This window comes from Lonchura striata, chromosome 5 (assembly GCF_050655825.1).
Source record: "Lonchura striata isolate lonStrDom1 chromosome 5, ASM5065582v1, whole genome shotgun sequence".
NCBI lineage: Eukaryota > Metazoa > Chordata > Aves > Passeriformes > Estrildidae > Lonchura > Lonchura striata.
The window spans coordinates 59,985,262-60,010,067 of record NC_140707.1 but is presented as its reverse complement, the minus strand read 5'-3'; the positions used below and the strand labels follow the sequence as shown (position 1 = coordinate 60,010,067).

The window sequence follows — 24,806 nt, the reverse complement described above, 5'->3', positions numbered from 1 at the left end:
CTTTGCAATAGCTCCACGCCACACAAGAAAACTTCAACACACTGGTCCATTTATTTAATTCTTTAGTCATTGAAATTGAACAAGTAAATCAGTTGCAAGGAAAAATATTCAAATATAAATTTGCTGAAGTACATTCTCCTCACAGAGGACTAACCACGTGCCACAGACCTGTGTGCAAAAGAGAGCCTATGAACAATTTTTGGAGCATGGAAACATACCCTAGGGCACTGGACTAGTTTCAGAAGTTTCAACCCAAAAAGATAATAACTATGAAGTTAAGCTCTTGAAAACAGAAGCACTAATTACAGTTCTCCTGTCATAGTTGCACACTGCTAACTCAAAGCCATTACAAAAGCTCTGCTAGGCTTGTCTGATCTATATGACTAACCACAGCAGATAGAAGCCAGCATAGCTCTACTGAAGTCACTGGAATCTGTGAAAACCAATAAATCCCTAAATGTGGCTCCAAAAAAGCTACTGCTTGTACTTGTCACAAAAGCATAAAAGAATAATGGCAGGATTGTTTAAATAAAGACACACAAATACACAATAATACAAAAAGTGTGAATATCACAGAATGTCAGTTCAACTGTACAAGCATTTCTACCCAACTCTAATTTTTAAAAAGTCTACCATTCAGTACATACTTGAAAAGTTATAGCAGAACAATTTATAAAGAGAGTTGTACCAGTTTTTAAGTACAAAATACAAGTTATATCTTCCAGTTTGTATTAGTCTTAGCAAATTTCATACAGCCTTTGGTTTCAAACCAATACAATGCAATTAACATTACAGTGCTTAGTTTAGTAGTCATTTGGAGAGGACACTGTACAATTGAGGGAGAAAACGTGAAAACTGGGAGTACCAAAGTCCTGTATTATAGAAAGTAAAGGTTGAATCAAAAATACTCTTGAGTATATCCTGTACATCATGTAAATACACATTCAAAGTAGTAAACAGGCCTTCCAAGCCTCTCAAACAGTTGCAGTACAGCATACATATTTATAGCATAGATAACATCATTTTTAGGAAATGTGTAGCCCATTAATTCTGTGCTTAATCATTTGCATTTCGGACAATACATTCATATATAAGCAGCTCATCTCGTGTATTATTTGGAGCTTGCTGGTTGCCATAGACAAGGACAGATCAATTAATGCTGAGCCTTGCTTTTAACTCAGATACTGCCACTATATAAGCAATGCTCAACTGTTGAAGAACCATCTTTCCAGCTACAAAGCTGACAACTTTCATGTTTATGTATAGCAAATCAAGCAGGAATTCTTTGCAGAAGTTTTTCATTAATTATTTCATTAACTGGGTGGAGCAAGTAGTTACCTTCTATTTTAAAAAGAAGGCATGAAAATTATCAGTAAACACATACACAAAGAATTACTACTTATATCTATAACATTCAGTAGCTATTTTTTTAGTTTTGAATACTAAGACTTGGAAAAGAGACCAAGGTTTTTGAACATTGTATGGAGCAACTTACAGGTTCATTTACAACGGAAAGTAAAATTAAGAATTTTTTCTATTTATAAAATTGGCTTTTAATAATCTTGTGATATATGCAAAACCACAGTAGCAAAATGTTATATAATATACTTGTTATAACATATAAATAAATGTTATATAATAATGTAGTAGCACAAAGTAGACGTTAATGCAAGAAATGAAGCTTAAGCAGTTTGTAAGGAAGATCTCAGTGCTTCATAATAATTCCTTCTGGCACTAAATCTTCCTCATATCTGGGTAAATCATGACTGACTTTCTTTCTTCAAAGCTTCTAGTCTTTGTAGTAACGCATTTCCAAACACCTCTCGATATGCAGGGCTGAGAGAGTCCAACAAGGAGTAGACAGTTTCATGATATGGAGTTTGCAGTCTATCATCAGTCTGATCAAAATCATAAGCTACTACCTGCAACAAAGAATTGGGTGGTTAAATTTCTGTGGTGATGTCACCTTGGTACATGTAGCACAACATTTAACTTTTCCAGTCAGGGTAGTACAGTACAATGTTTTGTAAGAACAAAAAATGCCAAATTTAAAATCACAGTCTCTGCTTTCTACTACTGAGCTTACTGGTTATACAGCATTTAAGACAATTTCAAATACCTCTTGTCCAAAACTCAGAATGTTAGTAAAATACATACTTTGAAAAGAAGTCTCACATCTACATGTCTGTGCAAAAATTAAAAATGGTGCAAAAAAATTGTATAGACGTTGTATTACTGATTTCTTTGGGTACCTGAGAAACCCAAAAATTTACATACCTGTAACAAATTACTGATTCTATCTTCACCATTTTGTGTCTTAAATAAAATCCTGATTTTTTATTAACTTCCCTTCTTGCTTTGTTAGAAGTAAATAGCTAAAGTTCCCTCTTCTAGAAGAAAACACGTAGATCAGGCTTTCATAAAAGTACAAGACCGATATGTGTGGTTGTCAGTGAAGTATTTTTCTAGGCACCTTTTGAATATGGTCATTGTTCAAAACAAAGAAGTTTAAGAAATTACAAACAAATTAGTTTACCCTGAGTCCTGCTTCAGTGAGTTCCAGACAGTATCTGTTCCTTTCCCTGGTTTCCACATTGATATATGCCACATCCTCTGCACAGGGAAGGGTTTTTGACACAAACATGTTGCTGACAGCAAACAAAACATCATTTACAACAGCTTCGGCTTCTAGTCTCATATCTTTCACGTCTGTTCCTTCGAAGTCTCTATAATCAGAATCCTCTTCAAACCCTGTATTATTGGGCAACTCCATAGGATTGCAATCAGTCTCCATTCTGCATATAAAAACATTTATTTTAGACTTATTATACCACTACACTCAATATATAACACCATAAAACACAAGTTATATTTTAAACAAATGTATTTAACATTGTCCAAAAAAAAAAGGAAACTATGAGACCCAGTGACTTCCATAACTCATGAAATGACAGTCTAGAGAACTCAAACATAGGATATTCAGAACAAGGGCTGAAGAAGATTATATAAACATTTAGAAGTGGTATCAGTATCACTGACCCTAGTTTTTCTCAGGCAAGTTAACTTGCATTCTGTGGTATAGGGCTCTGTTAAGATCCAGTGGTCATTAATTCTGCACTTTGCTGATCAAGAGTGTAGGAGGAAGACAAGTCATGCCTGCAAAAAGCTAAATCAGTAGCTACAGAAAACAAAACCCTATTGCTGGCGCATTTAAGGAAAACTTAGAAAAGTCTATGAACTAAATGGGTTATCAAAGACCTTCGGAATTAAAGGCAGCCGTTTGTTACAGTCACTAAAGAATAAAGCTCCTGTTAATTTTTTACGCACGACTGCCGATCCATTCCAGAGACACAGGCTGCTGGTCCTTCGCGAGCAAGTGGTACAAAAGGACAGCCCCAGCGGGGCTATCACCGCGGCTCCGGCAGCGGCCCCGCGGGTCCCAGTGTCGCGGGGAGGCCGCAGCTGACACCTGTGGAACCCGCCTGAGGCAGCAGGGAAAGCTCCCGGGCAAATGAGCACCGCTGCCGGGAGGAAACGGGGGCTGCCAATATCCGATCCGCAACTCCACGGGATCCGCCGCTTCCTGCCAAATCCCACCGCCGACACACAAACAAATTCGAAGGAAGCTGAAGGCCATAGGGGAGGTGGATACCGAGCCTCCCGCTCCCACGGACCGCACGCCCGCCGCGCACCCACCAGCGCCGGCGGACGGCGAGGCCCCGCCGCCCGGCCCGCACGGCTCCGGACGCGGCGCCGCCCCGCTCGGCGGACAGCGCCCGCCCCGCTGCTTCCCGGGCCGCTCCCCGGAGAGGCGGCCCCGGCGCCGCCGGCCGCACGACGCCTTCCGGCCGCGCCGCCCTCTCCCGCGGCCGCTTCCGCGCCCGCCTCCTCCGCTCGGCGACGCCACTTCCCGCACGTCACGGTGCCGGTGGTCGGCGGGGGGCCGCTGGGAGGAAGGAGGCGAGCGGCCGCGATCGGCCTGGCCGCCCTCGCCGGCGGCGCAGAGCTGACGGGGAGGGGCTGCCCTCCCGCCGGACCCCGGCCCTTCCCCGCGCAGCGCGGCTGCGGCAGCCCCTCCGCGCCCGAGAAGATGGCGGCGGTGTCCGAGTGAGGATGGAGCTGCCTGTCAGCGCCTCTTCGCCCTAGGGCGGGCAGCGCTGCCCCGCCGGGGGCGAGGGGCGGCGGCGGCGGTGCCGCCCGGCAGCGGGGAGCCCCCGCCGTAGCCCTCGCCGAGGGGCGAGCCTTGGCCTGGCGGCGCCCGCTCGGCTCCTTGGCGCCGCCGCTCTCCGCCCGCCGCCCGGCCCCGTCCCGCCGCCCGGCCTCGGCCCGCGGCGTGCAGCCGCCATGCCGTGGCCTTTCTCGGAGTCCATCAAGAAGAGAGCCTGCAGGTACCTGCTGCAGAGGTACCTGGGCCACTTCTTGCAGGAGAAGCTCAGCCTGGAACAGCTCAGCCTGGATCTCTACCAGGGCACCGGCTCCTTGACGCAGGTCCCTCTGGATAAGTGGGTAAGAGATGCTGGCGCTTCACCCCCTCGGCTCCTGCGGCGTCTGAGGGACCAGCTGATTCTCTGCCCCCGGCTGCCACCCACTTTATTTTCAACACCCAGCCTCTTTTATGTAAAAGGTTATAGCCGTAATTAGCATTCAATCTTGGAAACTGTTGTTTGATATTCTAGCACTTAAGAAAAAAAATCTCGGCATTTATTACAGATGCATTTTTCTAGCCACACTTGGATTGCACAATTTTTAATTATGAGAAGGGAAACAAAAACTGAAAGAAGGCAATAGCTGCCGATATTTCAGGGAGAACAAGCTAGTGTACCCCAAACTTTTAGAAATCCCTGTAGTTAATGAGAAGTATGTTTACTGACTACTAGAGATGGTGAAAACAAAGTAATCCCTGTGGTATCTATGCTTTGTCTTTTCTTGGAGACATCTTGGTTCTTAATGATAGTGTTATGCTGAGCTTAGTCTGTGTAATCCTCTAAAGATTGTCTCCTCGTCTTGTAGTGGTGAAAGTACTTGTTGACAAAAAGAAAGCTGATTTTTGCTGGAGTTTGCTCAGCAGGTGGCCTGTCACACTCCAGTCCTGGCATGTATGTTTTTTGAATATATCTATATTTATACACACATGTATATTTCCAGCCTACTCTAGAGACACACCTTTGGATCACTGTGTTTGTTATATTTTGTAAAGGTTCTTGGTTTAATTGCCAGCATTACTGAATTCTACCTGTGAGTCGAGTGTCTGTCATGAGGACACTTAAGCACTGCAGTGAATCAGTCACTGACTTCTAGGGTAGCACAGATCATGAGCTAGGTCCTTTGCATTAATATTTTCCAAACCACCTTTTTATTACAGTATGTATTGGTATTAGGCCATACAGAATACATTTTAAAGTACATGTGAATATATGATGTTTTCAGGTAATGATTTTTAATGTTGTTAGTGTGAAAATATGTTTGAAAGTGGTAGGGGTCAGACGCTTGCAGAAATGCTCAATGGTACCAGTGTTTGAGTGTGGACTTTTTTTGTTGTTTGCTTGTTTGTTTCTTCTTTTATTTTCTGGCTGTGTCTGCAGCTTGTTTTCTGTGGCAGGCTTGCAGTGAGGCTGCCTCGCTTTAATTGAATTGTTGTGCCCTCTAGTGGGTAACGAGCGCTCTTTGCGAGTCAAAGTTATATTATTTAAAATATAAAATACTTAATAACAAAGCAGTTATGGGCCAGTACTAAACGAAGTTTGCATAACGTGTACACAGTGATTAAATGAATATACTGTAATGCTTAGGTGATCTTCCCCATTTGTGGATCAGCAGTTTTCTGTTCCACTTGTAAACAATTACATGTTTGAGGTTCTCTGCACGTGACTCTCATGTATGACAGATTGCAAAAGCAGATGTCACGGAAGTACTACAGCTCTTTTTTCCCCCTAGTCACTGTAACCTTGTTCTCAATGAATCACCAGGATGACTGTATTTTTACATGGCATCCATTTTTACGGACACTTCTGTTCATCTCAGCACTGTAGATACTTTAGCCAACATTGTGTTTATAGATTGTAGAGATATGTAGGAATTCCTGGGGCTATTAACGTCAAGCTTATGGCTTTTGGGCTGTGGGTTGTTCAGAAGAATCAGGATGTAATGCATGAGTTTGTGGTTGAATTTTAGTGTACATTAAATACTACTTTTGTGGACTGTTGATCAATAGTTTGGAAACAAGTCCTTATGTGAAGGCTGTGCTTCAGTTTTAAAATTTCACTTGGAATGCTCCAATTACTTCCTTCTAGGAACATCTGGCCTATTTGTGAAGCAATTTAGCTCAAGAGTGCTTCAGTTTTTTTGCTTTTAAATAGTAAACTTCTATTTTAAAATAATAAGCAGTGTACTAAAATACACTTACTTTTTATTGCCATGCACATGGGTAGCAAAAAGACATCTGAGTCAGATTTATTGAAATTATGATAGCTAGTTTATTTCTTGCTATAGCAAATAATTTGTAAATTCATTCAAATAATCTTAATGAACATGTGATATTTTAAAATAGTTTTCATCTCTAACAATTATTTTTGCCTTATTTTATGCTATTGCCATATCTGTAATTCTTAAATATTTTGAGCTTTTATATTATTAATTTTATAAAATTTTAATGTCACTGAATTTTAGTTGATTATTTGATTCCTGAATAATTTCGCAGTAGGACTGTTCAGGTTCTGTTTCTTTAAAGTTTGTCTTTTGCTGCTGCTTGAGTGGACTTTGGAACAGGAACTAGAAAAGCTGAACATGCAAGGCAAGCAAAATCCTAAAGGCAAGGTTATTAAGAGCATAAGGAGAGCAACAAGTTAATGTGATGGGAAAGTTGCACCTGGAGATATAAAACTAAAAATAAAGAAAATATGTTTACAGAAAGTTACATTTTAAAAATTATTCTATATAATTGGAATATAATTTTAAATACAAAAAAAAGTGGCAAACAACTTTTAAATCCTTATTTCTTTCAAAACTTACGATGCTGAATTTAAGCATTTTCTCAGGTAAAATCAGTGGCCTTGTTCTAAACTCAGGAAGGTCAAAACTGTACTTTCTCTTGCCAGTTGAAGATTGTCCTTTTATTACAACCACAGTCTTTAGTAGGGTATTGTTTACATTGGAAAGTTGCACTCTCTGGATTTGGTATGCGAGTAAGATTAGGATTTGTTTCATTAAGGCAGCCTAACTACTTCTTGTCTAAGAACTTAAATTTTAACTACATTTTAAAATCAAAGCACAGGCAGGAACTTGCTTTTTGATTAGCCGAAGTGTGAAGAATATGTTTAATGTGTATGGATGTAATGAAGCCTATATAGAGCAATAGGGGAGTCTTCTGAGGATTGTGGAAAACTTGAAAATCTTAAATTACTACATTAGAGCTGGTATGATACTTTGGACAACTTGATGGTAGCAGTGTTTATAATGCTATTATAAAGGAATGCTTTATAAATGACAAGTATGTTACAAAGCAAGAGAGGATTGTTTGGGTCCATTGTTCCACTGTCACAGAAAAATCAAAAGCAAACTTCACATTGAAATTACATACTATGACATACTCCTATCATAGAAACTAGATACTTTTTGTGCTTTTACTGTCAGCCTGTTTTCAGTTTTCTTCAAGTACTGCCTAAGAAAGAACAGATGAAATTTGTTAGTATTCTCATATTTATAAGAGTAAGTTAGCAGACATTTTTTTTGTATAGTGCAAAAGTACAGATTTTACAGTCACCACAGAGCAATTCTAAAAGCTAGGTAGTGTGAAATTGCAATGGAATTGATATAGTTGAAAGTGTCTATTTTTTTGTCTGAGTGTAATTAATTTTCTAGTAATGTCAAAGTGTTTTTATTTGTTCGATGCAAAATTACGAATATGATTAAAAATATTATTTTTAATTTTTATTTTGTTGTTTTCTAGTGTCTTAATGAGATCCTGGAGTCTGCTGATGCACCTCTGGAAGTCACAGATGGATTTATCCAATCAATTTCTTTATCTGTTCCATGGGGGTCATTGCTGCAGGATAACTGTGCATTAGAAGTAAAAGGATTAGAGATGGTCTTCAGGCCAAGACCAAGGCTTGGTAGGCTTATTTTTTGATTTTAGAAAAGGAGATTCTTTACAGTTTTTCAGAGTCAAAAGTCTACCCTTGCTTTAGTTAATTCTTAGCCTTATTTAAATTGTCATTTAGCTTCCATACATTAATGATTGAGAGTTAATAAAAAAAGAAACTGCCAGGTGTTTGTCAGTTGGTTGTCAACTCAATTAATTGTTGCTCTGTTAAATAATTTAAAATGCTTATAATATTCCTACTGTTGTATGTCTTCCAAGCTGTATCAGACCTATAGAAATGGAAGTGTGGGAAGGATTTTTTGCAGATTTTGGGTGTTTTATTTGCAGTTCTCTGAGGCAGTGTTAGTAGTTGGCTGTTGGGTGGCAGCAGGACATCATGGTGTAAGACTGGGGGGCTGTGTTATGGGAGGTTCTGTCTTTGTCTATTTCAGGCTAAAAGATGCATCTTGTTGTATATTTAGAGAACAACAAATGCAATTTAATTGCTGTTGCAGTGTGAAATAATGACTTCTAAGTACTCTAAATCCATACTAACTGTGATTATAATGCTGAGGGTTGTCTGAGTTCTTCAAGCTTGTCTGTATCCAGATGCTTGTTACTTATCTACTTTAGATTGTCCTGGTGATAAATTTTTACTGGTCATCAAGCTTCCATAAATTCTGTGGAACATACAGTTCATTTTTAGTTGTGAAAATTGTTTGAGTGTCTGAAGGATTTCAATTTGGTTTTCTTCTTGTAGTGTAGAGAAGGTGGAAAAAAACATTTTTTTAGCTTAAGAAGGAAAAAAAAAATGTGTAAAACCTATTTTTCAACTTTTGCAAGCTACCTTAAATGACTTACTTGCTTACATGTACTCTACGTTTCATCTGTAGTTGTTTAACTGGAATAAAGTTTGGAGCTATGTTACTTTCTGATGTAAGATTATTGCTTTGAAGAAATAGTAGTGTTAGGAAGAAACCTTTATTTCTTCACCTGCATCCAGTTAGTTCTCTTTGATGTACAATGCTTTATAAGAGACCAAATAGTGTAGAAAAAACCCCATGGTGCTGGTTTTATCACACATCTATACCCATGTGGAGGTTTCCAGACCTGAATGCTTAACTGGAATGTTTTGCCTGCTTAACACAGTTGTATTTGAGCTAGTTTTATTTTTGTCTGCCTGTACTGGAGTGTGATAGTTGAATTTGATTAACTTTTCTAATCCACAGTTTTATAGTATTTGCTCACAATGGCTTTGGCATTAGCTGATAGGAATGCATTGTCAATTAAATTAATCTGGCTGATGAAAAACTTGTTCAGCTTAATACCTGCTGTGCTCTTGGATTTTATTATGTTTTACTTACAATTTCAGGTCTGTGTTAGGCATTTAAAATGGTTTTTAATGTGCTAAGATAACATTTTAAAACTTCCTTAGTGTTTCTCCATGCAAGATATGTTTCAAGAGGAATAAGAAACTTTGAAATAATTCTTAAAAATGGGACTTAATTAATTGTGCCAATTATGCCTTCAAAAACATATCAATATAGTGAAAGAACTCCAGAAATTGTGTTTTAAATTAGTTAAACCACTGCTAAAAATTGATTATGTTGTTGATTACCTGATTTCTTCTTGTTTATACTGAGTATTCAAATACGAGAATCTTACCAGTGCAGTCTAAACAGATTATGTTAATTTTAAAGTAGTAAATTCTATAATGAGCGATTATAACTTAAATTTGTTTTATATATAACTTCTTTATAAGCTGTTGAATCTCTTTGCTGGATGTGGCAAATATATATTGATGTGTTTTGTCTTTATAGTTTCATAAAGTCCATGTTTAATTTATTAAGACCTATTTTACTTCACAGCATCTGGTTCTGAGCCTATGTATTGGTCAAGTTTTATGACCAGTAGTATGCAGCTTGCAAAAGAGTGTCTTAGCCAAAAATTGACAGATGAACAAGGAGAAGGGTCCCAGCCTTTTGAAGGACTTGAGAAATTTGCAGAAACTATTGAAACAGGTATGAATCAATTATTGAGATTTGAATTAGCGTCTGAGATTTAATTGGTTTTCTTTGTGTCTCAGTTTTACAAAACGACATCTCAACTGCCATAACTTATATGACTATTTTTCATTTGTTAGCTGCTTGTAAAATCTAAAGAGGAATGTTGGACAAGTGATCTTGATTTTGAAGTGGGGAAAAAAAGTCCCATTTACTTCCTAATACAAACACTTTCCTCAGTGGACAGATTGAACTCTGTTTCAGGGCAAGTTGGTGTCCTGAATAAATCCAGCTAAATCTGTGTCTGGGGGATTGATGACATGTCTTAGTTTTGGAGATAGTTGTGTAATTCATCTATTTCTAATAGTGATATTATTGAAGGAGAAATGGAAAATATTTCTTCAGATGTATTTGTGTAAAGCTGACCTGTTATGTTGTATGTCTCCATAATCACACCTTGTTGATAGAAGTACTTCAGAAACGTTTTTGTTGGAGGTGGTTTTTCTAAGTGGACAAAAGAAAGGGCTTATGACTGCATTATGTGGTGGAGAACTTCGTGCAGAAATGTCTGAGCTAAGGAAAATGTTTCAAGTCCTATCTGGAGATGGAATCACTCAGTCCAGGCAGCATGCTGCTGCAGCAGTGCTTAATAGTTAAAAATATGGTGCACAATGAAGATATTACTTTCCTTGAGGATCATCCACACTGAGCTACAGGAAAACTTGGCTGAGCTGTCTCTTGTTAAAATGTGTGAGCCTTAGAGAGCAGTTCTATGCTATAGATAAACGTATTGGTCACTTAATAGGCGTGTATATTGTCTGTTGAAGTCTTGTTGCTTTATTAAATTCAGTTGATAATTTCCACTGAAATAAATATTGAGAGCTTAAAATTAAAGACCATTTAATATGGCTACAAAAGTAACCATTCAGTAACTTGACTTAATAGTCTACACTGTATTTTTTTGTTTTCTCCTTTAAGTTCTAAGAAGAGTGAAAGTTACCTTTTTGGATACTGTGTTACGAATAGAACATGTGCCGGAAAACTCTAAAAGTGGAACTGCACTTGAAATCAGAGTTGAAAGGTGAATTTTTTTTTAAATCTGTGGATTTTTTTTTCCCTAAGATACTTCTTGCCATTTCCTGTAAAATACATTTTACTCATACAAACAAGTTATTAGTATATAGTTAGACACTTGCTCTTGAGCACCTCTTTTATAATGCTGGTGAGTGTTTTCTTCACTCAGATTCCACTTAGCGTGTTTATGCTTAAGTTTTTTAACCATCAAATTAGAAGAGTTCTGTTTTTTCCCGGGATACATTTTCATCAGCTCTTACAGTTTATGAATAACATTTCTCAGACATTCAACCACCAGTGTATATTGTTGGCCAGTCAGGCCATGTGTACAATTAGAAAAGTGAAGTGACCCTTTTGAGTAAGACACTTTAAATCTTTTTAGTAAAAGGTACAGTCCTGAAAAACCCCCAAACCCCTGAAAGAGTTTTGGTTCTATGTGAACGTTCAAAAGAGCCCATGTGAATTCTGTGATTTCTTTGAACATGAATAATGTACATGTTCTTCATGTAGGTTATTTTCAACCAGTGGGAGAGTGTAATCATACTTTCTTGCAAAGTATTGAGATCAGCATTGAATAAAACTGATGCTTACCAAGAATTGGTAAATGAAATATATTTGGTTTTAAAACTTTATAAGCTTCGGGTTATTGTGTTCTCTAGGGTATGTTCACATTGGAAACATGTCTTGGTTTTGTGGTGTCCCATATAGAAGTTAAGATTTCCACCCATTTCCAGAGAGTGCTGGGTTTTCATTTCATGACAGTGGACAGCACTGTAAAAGTATGAAGAAAGAGACCATGTACAAACTTAAAGGTTAAAAGGCACAAGAGAAGTAACAATTTTCATGCACCCACTGTCTGCATTTCCTTTCTTTTGCCTCCCAGAACTATGTACTGTGATGAAACTGCAGATGAATGCTCTGGAATTAATGTACATCAGCCCACAGCTTTTGCTCACAAATTACTGCAGCTCTCAGGTGTCTCTTTCTTCTGGGATGAGTTTCCTGCATCAGCAAAGTCCTCCCCAGTGTGTTCAGCTACACAGCTGGTAAAAATAAATACATTATATAAGAACGTAAATTGATGAAAGAATATATTGTTATGCTATTAGATTAATTCTGAAGGATACAGAAGTTGAACTTGTACTTAAATTTGTATTTGGAAAGTTTTATAACAAGTTCCTGTTGATTTTGAGGAGAGACAAGGAAATGGACTTTAGGACTGAGTAGAAATTAGGAATATTGTACTGGAATTTGGTTGCAACTTTAAGAACTAGAAGTTGTAAGAGCCCTGCAATTCACTATTTGTGGAAACTGCCTTTTTTTTCAAAGGCCTAATGCTTTGCATTCTATGTGCCTTGTTTTTTCACTGTTATCAATACATGTTTTTAAAGCCTTTGTCAAATTTATAGATTGTCAAGTGATTGTGTGATAGGCATATTTGAAATGCTTGTGTTTTGCATTTTTTTCCTAAGAAACAGGATACATTCTTATTTCTTTACCTGTAACTTTTTAAGGCAACTGAACCAAAGCTTTCACCTAGCTGGAATCCAAAAATAATTTATGAGCCACATCCACAATTAACAAGAAACTTGCCAGAAATTACTCCTTCTGACCCTGTACAGATCTGTAAGCTGATTGGTAGAATGGAATTGAGCCTAACATTAAAACAAAATGAAGTACTTCCTGGAGCTAAGGTTAGTCATGCTTTCCTGGTGTTTAAATGAGTAGTTCTGTGGAATATTTTTTTTTTTTCAGTACATATGAAAAAGGTGTAATATTCTCAGGGGAACAAAATTGCCATAGTTTTCATGTTGATTCTTTATGCTAATAAATATGTGTAAAAAGACCTTTTTATGGTAGTCAGACAAGTCAGGGCACACTGAAATCTGTTAAATGAGAATTCCTGTTTATTAGAGAGAGACTGAATTTAAGTGTTCAAAAAACAAGTAGACCTGATAGTGAGTATATAAGTAAAGCCGTGTAATATAATTCCCCTTCTCTCCAGTTTTTAAATTGGCTGTTGACCTATTTTGAATAACATACTATATGTTATAGAAAGCATAAAGTTTCTACTGCAGTAGGGAAGGGTTTTTTTATGTCCAGCAATTTCTAGCCAATCTTCAGCTGTTCTTGTTTATTCATTTAAGAGTCCTTGGTGTGAAATAGAGAAATGCTGCCAATTTCAAAAGTATTAATATAAAAAACAAAATGCCTTTATCAGTGTAAGGTCTATTTCAGAAGGTGTTTACTTGAGTATTTCATAATTAATAAGTAAGACTAATTTAATTTTTGATTACTTTGGGAATTGTTAAGGGAAAAAAAAAATTAGCAGATTAATGGAATTCTTGATTTTTTTTTTTCTGTTACGAGATTGTGTATTTATTTTAAGCTGATAGTCAGTGACACACCTGCATTTATCCTGCCAAGCTCCAGGTTGGAAGAAACACAAAATTATGTTTCTAGTTGTTTTATAGAAGATGAAGATACCAGTGTAACGACTGTATTCTTTTCACCATAAAAATCTATTATCCAAGTAACTGATTCAAGTAATGTAAAGAAAAATTTCTTGAGTGCTCTTGACAGCATTCTTTCCTTTTCTTTTTTAGTTGGATATAGATGGACAAATAGATTCTGTACATCTGTTTCTGTCACCAAGGCAGGTTCATCTTCTATTGGACATGGTAGCAGCTATTGCTGGACCAGGCAAGTATTACAAAAAAAGAAAAAATAATTTTTGCAAGATAAAAATGTTTCCTCAATTGAAAAAAAATTGTGGTGGTGCATTATTATGAGTTTTTATTTGATTTTAATAAAATGCTTTGTATCTTCTCTGAGTTAGGACTATGATTAATTTTTTGTCTTCAGTTACAAATTGTACATCTAGTAATAAAATCAACAACTAAGGCTTGATACATGACTATATAATAATAGAAGAAATGAGGAAATTCTAGGTGGAGAAAACAAGGAGACCATACAAATTCTGGCTCTTACAGCTTCTGTTTCAAAAGAGGAACTTTGTTTCTCTGTTCTGTGTTTTAGTGACAGGCACAGAAAAAGTAGAACAGACTGTAATTGAGTTTGTTTGTTTGTATTTGTGAAGAACTAAAAGCAGTGTTTCAATTAATGCAGTAGAAGTATGAGAGTGCTTTTGGTTTGTTCCCCTCATCTATTTTATGTAACAACACTTGTTAGGGTAAATAATATTTTTGAAAGATAGGTCATATTCTGGGTGGATGCTTAATATTCTTCTTTTATATACTTGTATTTAATATACTTTTAATATATATTTTAATGTACTTGTTTTATTGAACATGTTCACTGTCTTTGGACAATTGGAGAAGTATTACATACAGTTTCCCATGTGTGTCATCTTCAAATCTGAAACTCTAGTAATTCCTTACTAGTAAAACTTTTAAGAGGTTGTGGCCTTAGTCTCTGAAGCTGACTGAGAAGTGTATGCATATTGTATGCTAACACACTGCATCTATAACCTTGAAATGTTTTCATCAAATGTGAAGTTAATAAATGCTAAGAGGTAGTCTGTTCTGAGCAAGTAAAACCATCAAACCAACAAAATGCACAAAAACACAGATCTGATACATGACAGAATGTATATAACTACACATGCAAATATATACACCGGTGATTCATTTTCAGATTAATTTTTGGATTTTATTAGGGATACAGTCAAGGAAATTACAGTAGGATTTCTGTCCTTTTTTTTTTGAATTCAGAGAGTCTGAGCAGGATAGAATTGTCAAATAAAGACAGGAAGAACCGGCCAATGCAACAGGAGGACGAGTATCGGATTCAGATGGAGTTGAAGCGTTATTTAAGGAAAGAGTCTTTATCTGCAGGAGCATCCTCTGAGCAAAGCTTCTATGAGACAGAGAGTGCCAGAACACCTTCTAGTCGTGGCAAGTATAAAAGATAATGCAAAATAGCAAGTAACCTGTTGTTAAGATTGTTTAAATTGATTGTTCATCTTTTAGTCTTACCAATTTATGTATTAAAATAAGTTTGACCTGAAGTAATTATATGCCATTAATAATAATTTTCAGTAAAAAATTGACTACTTTAGGTATTAGGCTAGACTTGATTCAGTATTTCCATAAAACTGTTCCATTTATATTAATGTGGAACATGCTAAAAACACATACAGCGTGGCATCTTTTCAAACGTGTGTTTGAGGAAAGCACATCTAGAATAATAGTTGTATTTATCTGATTTTATGTGAATACTTTTTTGTTAATTATTTTTAATGTGAAATACTTTGATTTGTCAAAAGGAGAATGTATCAATTTATAGAAGTTATACCAGCTTGAATGTGAAAATGAGATATTTAACTTCTAATATTAATGAAGTTTTTTGTCTTGATTTTTATTTAGACTCTCTCCACAGACACTACTATTCTCATGTCAAGAAAGCTTGGGACTTCTGTAAATAATGTATTTAGTTGGTTATTCTAGCAGTTAGATTTCTAGACTTAAGAACACATTTCTGTTAGAAAAAAAGAGTTTTTTAAAATTAGTAAATAACTCTTAATTATCTGTGCTTCTGTACTAGAGGAAGAAGTTTTCTTCTCAATGGCTGAAATGGACATGTCCCACAGCCTTTCTTCCCTTCCACCTCTTGGAGATCCTCCAACCATGGATCTAGACTTGTCTTTAACCAGTACATACACAACTACACCAGCAGGATCTCCACTGAGCACTACAGTGGTATAGTATTAACTGCATTTGAAATCTTTCAGAAATTAACACTTCTGGCTGAAACTGTTGGATAATTGCTGCATTCTTTACAATGTCAGGAACTGTTGCAAAATTCTAGAACAATTAAAATATTTAGAGCTGATAGTATTCCTTTTCTGCTATGAAAATTATAGTGGAATTATTCTCATTTATTTGGCTAAGCTAGGAAATCTGTTTTCAAATGCCTTGAAGCTTATATAGGATGCTTCATGATTTATTTTCTTTTGAGTTACCTGGTTTTCTTTTAAAATAGACTACACAGCTAATGTTGTATGAAATTGTAGTATTAAATTTTTCCTCAAAAATATAAAAACCATGCTGTTGTTATCACTATCTTTCCCAAATCTGTTGTGTACCTAAAGTTTTCCTTAATGAAAACTGTGGAGAGTAGTTGTACAACTAGAAAATACATGCTCGTGAGGAGTGCAATTTTAGCCTTAAAAACCTGTGGAATTAAAAAGCATATCTTGAAATAAAGCATACCCGCACTGATAAGCTGAGCACTAATTCTCCATGAAATGGCATGCTGTTGATTGTTTATGCATATTGGAGTTTTTTGGTAATTTACCTAACCATTTATGTTTGATCTAATGTCTGACAGCTCTTTGCAAATTTAAGGTCATATATATTTTTTGTTTTAGCTGCAACCGACTTGGGGTGATTTTCTTGATCGTAACAAACAAGAATTACAGCCTCCAAGAGGTTCCTCACTAACAGCCAATATGGTTCACCAGACTTCCATAAGAAGGACATGTAAGTAACAACAGATAGATAATTTTCCCTAGATAATTATGAAAATGAATTGTTATGCAGCAACTTGGTAAAAAGAAATGAAAATCAAAAGTAAGATGATTTTATAAATGTGTTATTGCTGAAAAATTACGTGAACTTAATTTTGTATTTCAGCTATTCCATCCAGATCTGTTTCTGTGGATGAATCCAGACCTGAGCTACTTTTTAGACTGGCAGTTGGAACTTTCTCAGTGTCTGTACTTCATATTGACCCTTTACCCCCACCTGAAAGTTCACTGAACCTTAACCCATTGACACCAATGGCTCGGGATTTCTTTGCCCGAATAGAAAAGATTGAGCCAGTTAAGTTTTCAACAGAAGATTTTCTGTCCTTCCGAGAAGTATTTGCAGAAGCTTGTTCTCATGATCACCTTAGGTATAACTTTGCTTATTAATAAATATAAGTAACAAAAATATATTTTAAGTAAATTTGAATTCAATAAGTTTATTTCCATAGGAATTGTGTCACTTAGTATTTGAATTGCATTAGACTTCTTTATTAATTTCAAAATAGTCTTGTATTTTGACATCTGTTGTCCAAGACATCTTTTTTTAAAAAAATTAAAACAGAAGAAGAAAGGACAATAAACATTAAATAATAATGTTTATTATTATAAACATTAAAATCACCTAGCTTTTTCATATATGAATTAAATTAGGTACAGTTTCTATGATAGAAGCCTAGAGAGTTAAGAATAATTAAGTAAATTATTTCTTTAGAAATAGCTGTCTTTTACAAAACTATTGTTTTTCCAATATATAGTGATTACTGCTTGAAGGAGCTTAGTGTTTTACGTAGTGAAAAATACAATATCAGTAGGGATGAAGCCTAAGTGAGAACAAGATAATAAAATCAGGCGACAGTCTTTTTTTGCAGAAATTTTTACCATCCCAGTACAGTGTATGAAGTAAAATATTTAGGGGTATATATACCTTTTCTTAACTTGTGTATGTAATTTAGACTTTGTGAGACATTTGACTTCTTCATTGTCTAAGGATGTTAGTTTTATATGAACTGCACCTCAGGTTAGATGCCTAGAATGTTCTTTACAAATTTCTCTTGTGCTGTTGATTATGTAACATGAGCTGCATTGTCTTTGTTGCTATATCTGTTGTAATTAGATATTTTCATATATTTGGAGGAATTATGGTGTTTTAATGATTTTAAAAGGATTGTAGTGATCCTTTTTTTGCCTACTTAAGTATTGACTTTTCATAATTGTTATAGATTTATGCTACTTTTAATAATTCATAATTTTAATAATCCAGGTTTATAGGTACTGGCATCAAAGTGTCTTACGAGCAAAGACAAAGGACTGCCTCGCGAAGTTTTAGTACTGACTTATCCATTGGCGAGATGGAGTTCTTGGAATGCCTTTTTTCTACTGACTCTCATTCCATGCAGCCTCACTATACAGAGGTATGTTAAAAAGAAAGGGAGTTCCATAAAAAAGAAATGTTAATTGTGTAACTGAGAATGGTAGATTTTAAAATGATTGTAATTTGAATGTTTCTTAATGTTTTTTAGTTTTTTAAATATGTTACAATTTTAAGATAAAATTTATGTTTTAATTCTGAGCGCAAATAGTGAACCCAACTTCTGTCATACCTGACAGGAACAGCACCAAGTGGCCAAACTTTGTTAGTTACTTCTTTTGAATATGGTTTGGACATTACAGTACATGTTTTTCAAAAACTAAGCAATGGAGTTGAGCAATGCAAAGGTTTCTTGTGTTGTGATTATTCTTCTAGCTCTTTTAATGGTCAGAGACATCCAGTAAGGTAGCTGAATGTGTGAATTGAGTAAACAATTGAGCTGGGGTTCTGTTCACTGACTTCATTTTACCTAGAACAGCCTGTCCTAGGTAAAAAGTAATAAATATGTTTTCCTGTGGCATCTCCTTCCCATTTATTAAACATTTTGACCTTTTTTTCTTCTGAAGCTGCTGACATTTCATTCTGAAGAAAGAAATGATTCTCATTCTATGCCATGCCTTCAGCTGCATTATAAGCATTTAGATAATAGAGGACCTCAGGTAAGATAGGAGAATAAAATGACTAAGTTTCTGTACAATAGCCTTTGTCTAATTTGGTTAATTTGAACAGAAAATTGACTGTAAAACAGAGTTCGTAACTCCTACTTACTGTAATTTGTTTCACTGTGTTGTGCTGAAGATTTTAGTGCTTTTTCTCTTTCTTTTCAGGGTAGTCAAGGGAGACTCAGTTCTGTTCCACAGAAAGCAGAGTTACAAATAAAGTTAAGTCCAGTGTTTTGTGAGCTGGATATTAGTATTGTAGACAGATTAAATTCTTTACTTCAACCCCAGAAACTAACTACAGTGGAGATGATGGCATCTCACATGTATGCTTCTTACAATAAGCACTTAAGTCTGGTAAGTTTAAAGTGAAGCTGATTAATAAACTTGCTGGGTTTTTTTGGAGGAAGAAGTCAGGGTGACAGTAAGCCCTCAGACTGCTAGTTTGGATTGATTTGTGGTGGCTGAGGTGCCTTTTTTTAGTGTGAGAGATTTTTTTCATTTGGTTGGTTGGCTGGGGTTTGTTTGGTTTTTTTCCCAGCTTCTGACAGTCTTGTTTTGCATTCAGTGATTGCTCGAAAACAGACCAAAAGACAGTGGTAGATGCTTCACAAACTGCCTAAGTTCTCAGCTTCTTGAAACAGGGAGAACTGGGCAAAAAGACTAGTCTTGACTGACTTCTCATCCCTAATCTGTCCCACCGTGCTCTCCAGCAGCTGATATAAAGCATTGCTAACAGTTCAACTTCTGTGTTGAAATCTTTAGCTGTCACAATCAGCCCAGTTGTCTCTGCTGTATATTACCTGCTTTTGGGGTAGGTAACAGAGAGAATGGGGATCATTTGCTTTGCATTCTAGTGATCTGAGACCAACAGAAAGAAATTGAAGCTTATTTGCCTTGGATTGGGTTGTCAAAATAGCATTAAAGACTTTTCTTTAAATACTTGCGAAATGATTAATGCAATTATCTGATTTTCTGCATAGCAACAAAAATCTTCATGTAATTTTATTACTGCATTTACTGATTATGGAAAAATCAGCTTTCACAACTATTTAAGAGACTCCGTATATAAAAAAAAATTGTAAGACATCAGTAATTTTTGTAAATATAGCTGTCTGGCAAGTTTGATTTGTTTCAATGATCAGCAAAAAGGGGAGGGTGTGAAGGACATGAAAGTGACAGGAGCTGGACACCCTGACTTCGTGAAAGGGACAAATACACATGATAGTAATTACTACTTTGTCAACAAAAATAGTTTTTAAGCAATTGTCTGAGACATGCTATTTCCTGACTGCAGCTGAGTATTGATTGGTACTCTATCTTATTTAAGAGGAAAAATATTGCAAAAATAGCAATAATTTTTCTTACAGATTGATAATCTCTGCAAAAACTTTACTTCTAAGTAGAATCTTTATGACACCAATAATATGACACCAAAAATATCCTAAGAACAGTTGCAGTTGATAGTGATGTGTTTTTTTCTGTGATATACAAGTATTTTTCATTTTCACATATTGAATCATCAAAAGCTTCCCCATAGTCATTTTAATGCCATTTTCTCTAATTCAGATGTTTTTTTAATTCACTGTCGTTTGTGTTTTGTTTTTTTGTTGTTTGGTTCTTTTAGCATAAAGCATTTACTGAAGTTTTTCTGGATGATTCACGTACTCCTGCAAACTGTAGAGTTTCAGTTCAAGTGACTGCCCCAGCATTAAAACTCTCTGTTCGCTTCCCAATACCTGATCTACGGTCAGATCAGGAAAGAGGACCATGGTTTAAAAAATCACTTCAGAAGGAGATTCTTCATCTCGAATTTACAGATGTGGAATTTAAAACTGAATTTATAGGAGGGTCGACTCCAGAACAAGTTAAATTAGAGCTTACCTTTAAAGAGCTAACTGGTAAGAATGCTAATAGTATATTCAGAGATACTTTTTTATTTTTCTAGGTACTGTGTAGTTGAGAGAAAGGTCTTCTCATATGGAGTAACTCAGGGAGTATCTTTCCACCTGAATTTTGGAATAGATATGATCTCTCTACTGTAGTTTTGTGTTCTGTACTAAATACCAACCCGAGTCCAAATAATACTACTAGGAGGAGAGGCTGTATGTCCAGTTCTGGGCTTCTCAGTAAAGAATGACAAGAAGCTGCAGAGGGTCCAGTGGAGACCACAAAGCTAATGAGGGATATGGAGCATCTTTTATACAATAAGAGGCTGTGGGAGCTGGGCCTGGTCAGTCTGGACAAGACTGAGAGGGGAATCTGATAAGTATGTGAATATCTCAAAGACAGGTGCCAAGAGGATGGTGCCAGACTCTCTTCAGTGGCGCCCAGAGACAGGCCAAGGAACAGTGGCCATAAACTGAAACACAAGAAGTTTCACATTAACATGAGGAAGAACTTCTATACATTGAGGGTGGCTGAGCACTGGAACAAGTGCCCAGGGAGGTTGTGGAGTCTCCCTGTCCAGAGACATTCACAACCCACCTTGGATGAGTTCCTATGTAACCTGCTCTACTTGACCCTGCCTTGGCAGAGGGATTTGGCTAGATAATATCCAGAGGTCCTTTTCAACCCTAAAAGTGCTGTGATGCCAAGATTGATTCTCTAAATAACTATAATTGAAAAACTTTAATAATTTCATGTTCTAATATCTTTCAAAATAATAAATTAATGAGACTGATTTATATTTGCAAACTTCTCTGCTGTCTTGTTTTTTGTACTTAATCAAGGTTCTGACAAAATACAGTAATGCTATAAATGTAAATGCGTATATCTATGCATTAGAATAATCTGATTTTCTAACTACTGCTAGCTAGAAAATAACGTGAAATATTTTTTTTTCCTAAGAGTTAATAATTACTTTTTTGGAAGAAGAGATGACAAAATTTGCTTAAGTAGCTTAGTAAGTAGCATTGATCTGGAGTCTTGTTAGACTCCAACCTGAAGAGTGGCTAACCTGAAGTTAGCAGTTGTCATTCATCTGTTAATTTCTAAAACATCTCTTTCTATTCAGGTTCATTTGAAGAAGATAATGCAGAAATGCCAGTAAAATTTTTTCAGGTATCGGGTGGCACAGATGGAGATGTAACATCATCATCAGACAATTTTGACTGGCCTCGGTAAAACAAATTTTCATATTTTTAATGTGGACTGATTATATTTTAATGAAGCATTGTTGTTTTTCTAATATTAATCCAGAATGCCTGTGTGATAAATGACTGAAAATAATTTGCAAAGAAAGATGATGTAACTATTAAAAATACTCTAAAAATTTATAAAATAATACCCTGGAACTTCTACGTTTATAGTAATGCAATATGGTTTTAAATGTATAGTGATTTCTACATGGACTTGAGTAAATTTCAGTGAAAGTTAGGTAAATTATTAGAGACTTGAAATATTTTTTGCATTTTTTATTTTACCTTTTCTCCTGCATTCATGACTGAATACAAAACCACCCATCCTAGTTGAATTTTGCCTCAAAATAATATAAGCCATAAGAGTAGTTATATTGTAACTGAATTATTGAAACTTATGTCACATGCAAGGCAATACAGTACTTCAGACTTAATGAAATGAAGGACCTTGCAGCTGAAGCATGTAGTAAGATATTTAAAAGAGGCAGTTTTAGATTTGCTGCAGAATTTACTGGGTACAGTTTTGCCACAAAATTCAGTGGCTTTTTGATAGCAAGTATATATGAACATTTTTTCTTTTATAATGGCACAAATAAAATTTCCTGTAACAGTGTTTACATATAAGAAGCTACACCATGCAGTAGAGCATTTTTAATAGCTGTTAATAGTCTAGTGAAACAAGCTTTATTTTTGAAGAGTGCTAGGTTTTTCTTAGGTCACCTATATGATCACCTGATGGGGTTGAAAAAAGCAGACACTTAACATTTTCTTTCACCTGATGCCACCATGTCCTTTTTCTTAGTAGTATTGCTTTGGGTAATAAAATATGTTATTGCCTAATAAAAATGTCCCTGGACATTTTAGCTATTTAGTCTATGTGTACTTAATGGCAAGCTAGTAGAACTAGTAGACATATGACAGAGCATAAATATAACCATTTTAAGCATTTCTAATGGCTTATTCTGCACAACTTCTCCAATGTCAGGATTGTATTGAAAATAAACCCTCTGGCTGTGCACTCTATTCTGGAAAGGATAGCAGCTGAGGAGGAAGAAGGTGATAATAACTTTCAAGAGGAAGAAGAAGGAGGGTCTCATTCTTTGAAGGATGTCTGTGATATTAGAAGACCAGAGCCTTCTCCATTTTCCTCTCGTAGGGTCATGTTTGAAAATGAAGAGGTACTATAAAATTTTGTTATCGCTTTGTACTTATGATAGAAAAAATGAATGCTGTCTCACTACATGCAACTTCTGGCTTCCACTTTCAGTGGGTTTTTTTGTTTGTTTTTTGGTGGGTTTTTTTTTGTGGTTTTTTTTTTTTTTTAGACCTGAGAATTTTTTTCTTTTTTCTTTCAGATGGTGATGCCAGGAGATGTCGTTGAAATGACTGAGTTTCAGGATAAAACAATTAATAATTCTCATTATGTACTGGAACTCATGTTACCAAACATTCACTTAACACTACCAAACAAAAGCTTTTATGAAAAACTTTACAACAGGCAAGTATAATTGTTTTGCTTAGTTATCATGACCTGTACTCTCAGTTCTGTGTCACTTTTGATAGAAACAATTGCCTAAGCAGGTATAGCAGGAACTTATTTGCATAGTTTACTTAAAACCATAAAGTGCTATATAAATATTTTTTCAGGTTAACATGACACCACTGGGTCATGCATCTGGTTGGTGCCATGGCAGCTGACTGCTAAAAAGTGTTTGGCAGATTTTGTGAACAAAGGGTGAAGCTAAATAGTCTTTGGCTCTCAGTGAACACTTTGTTCAGATCTCTGTGCAATGTTTCATTTTGCTCTAGTCTTTCTGATTTCATCTTTAAACAGATTATTATACTTAAGAAAGTTGCGCTCAATTATATTCTTTCCATCTGAAAATCTAGAGCTTGCAAGGCAGTCAGAAAAAAACCCTAATCCAGTTTTGTAAGGCTCACAAAGGCTTATGAAAATGTAGACAAAGCGAGCCCATATTATGGATGGGTGTTCACCATTTATATCTGTTAGTTTGCTGTCTGAAAAACAACAAAATACTACTGGATTGGTACTGTGCTATGCAAATATGCAAGAAAGAGGGTGATCTGTTTTCGTCTCTGACAGATATTACTTAAAGTATTTTCACTTCCAAGGTGACAAAGAGAACCTTCCACTGAATATTCTGTTGGAATACTTCTGAACTGAATGTCACATGTGCCTTTACCCTGACAGACACACTCATTTGAAATCAAAAGAATGAATGTTTCCCTCAACTTAGTGAAAAATTGATGTGATCAAAATAGGGGTTTCTCAACTCCCCCTCCAATGTACTGAGCTAATAGATACCTACTTATAGATGCTTTTGTGTCACTATCACATGTCAGACTTTGATATGTGCATACTATAATTACAAAATGAAAATTACTTCTATTTTTTATTGCTTATACTCAAATATATATTATTGTTTCTTGTGCTGATGAACTTTATTTTCTCTATTTTCTTATGGAATCTGGAATCTTTATATAAAGTCTGCAAAGGATTATACTTGACTGACTTAATATAAAATGGGAATATAGTAATATATTTTATGTCATGATAATGTATTTCTTCCTAGGATCAGCAATGATTTATTGTTGTGGGAACCCACAGCTCCATCTCCTGTAGAAACTTTTGAAAACCTTTCTTATGGTGTTGGACTATCTGTGGCCAGCCAGCTCATCAACACTTTCAGTAAAGACAGCTTTAGTCAATTTAAATCTGCAGTTCATTATGGTAATACACTTAATAAATCATCTAGAACTATAGTGCTTTAGAAGTGTAATTGACTGAAGTGATTAAGGTGTTAGTGGAAAGATTTTGTAAACTTACGGGAAAACATAAACCAAGAAAAAAAAAGATTGATTACTGTTTAATTGGGTAAAATAAGTATGAAATTGAATCGCATTACCAATGG

At 35.9% G+C, this 24,806-nt stretch overlaps 2 protein-coding genes across 7 annotated transcripts in view; one reads left to right on the top strand and one right to left on the bottom strand.

Moving 5' to 3' along the window:
* Nucleotides 1-32: 32 nt before the first annotated feature.
* On the bottom strand, nt 33-3,833 carry GSKIP (GSK3B interacting protein). Of its 4 annotated transcripts, none has more exons than XM_021549705.3 (3): nt 3,697-3,833; nt 2,537-2,795; nt 33-1,922 (listed from the first exon to the last, which is right to left on the bottom strand). In XM_021549705.3, exons 2-3 carry the CDS (start codon nt 2,792-2,794, stop codon nt 1,761-1,763), a joined length of 420 nt encoding a protein of 139 aa, XP_021405380.1. In that variant the 5' UTR covers nt 2,795; nt 3,697-3,833; the 3' UTR covers nt 33-1,760. The 4 variants fall into 4 exon arrangements, with proteins under 4 accessions (XP_021405380.1, XP_085436818.1, XP_021405379.1 ...); XM_085580692.1 differs by having other exon boundaries at nt 3,693-3,821; XM_021549704.4 differs by lacking the exon at nt 3,697-3,833 and adding an exon at nt 3,328-3,690.
* A 433-nt stretch (nt 3,834-4,266) lies between these two features.
* ATG2B (autophagy related 2B) overlaps nt 4,267-24,806 on the top strand; it is a 45,159-nt gene continuing 24,619 nt past the window's right edge. For all 3 annotated transcript variants that reach the window (XM_085580686.1, XM_021549703.3, XM_085580685.1), the window contains exons 1-19: nt 4,267-4,506; nt 7,946-8,108; nt 9,946-10,098; nt 11,059-11,161; nt 12,038-12,200; nt 12,669-12,848; nt 13,761-13,857; nt 14,889-15,071; nt 15,721-15,875; nt 16,547-16,658; nt 16,812-17,073; nt 17,967-18,117; nt 18,641-18,733; nt 18,902-19,090; nt 20,361-20,634; nt 21,750-21,855; nt 22,859-23,051; nt 23,229-23,371; nt 24,468-24,625. In XM_085580686.1, coding sequence (XP_085436812.1) covers nt 4,345-4,506; nt 7,946-8,108; nt 9,946-10,098; nt 11,059-11,161; nt 12,038-12,200; nt 12,669-12,848; nt 13,761-13,857; nt 14,889-15,071; nt 15,721-15,875; nt 16,547-16,658; nt 16,812-17,073; nt 17,967-18,117; nt 18,641-18,733; nt 18,902-19,090; nt 20,361-20,634; nt 21,750-21,855; nt 22,859-23,051; nt 23,229-23,371; nt 24,468-24,625 — 3,040 coding nt within the window. In that variant the 5' untranslated portion in view covers nt 4,267-4,344. The remainder of the gene's footprint in view (nt 4,507-7,945; nt 8,109-9,945; nt 10,099-11,058; nt 11,162-12,037; nt 12,201-12,668; nt 12,849-13,760; nt 13,858-14,888; nt 15,072-15,720; nt 15,876-16,546; nt 16,659-16,811; nt 17,074-17,966; nt 18,118-18,640; nt 18,734-18,901; nt 19,091-20,360; nt 20,635-21,749; nt 21,856-22,858; nt 23,052-23,228; nt 23,372-24,467; nt 24,626-24,806) is intronic.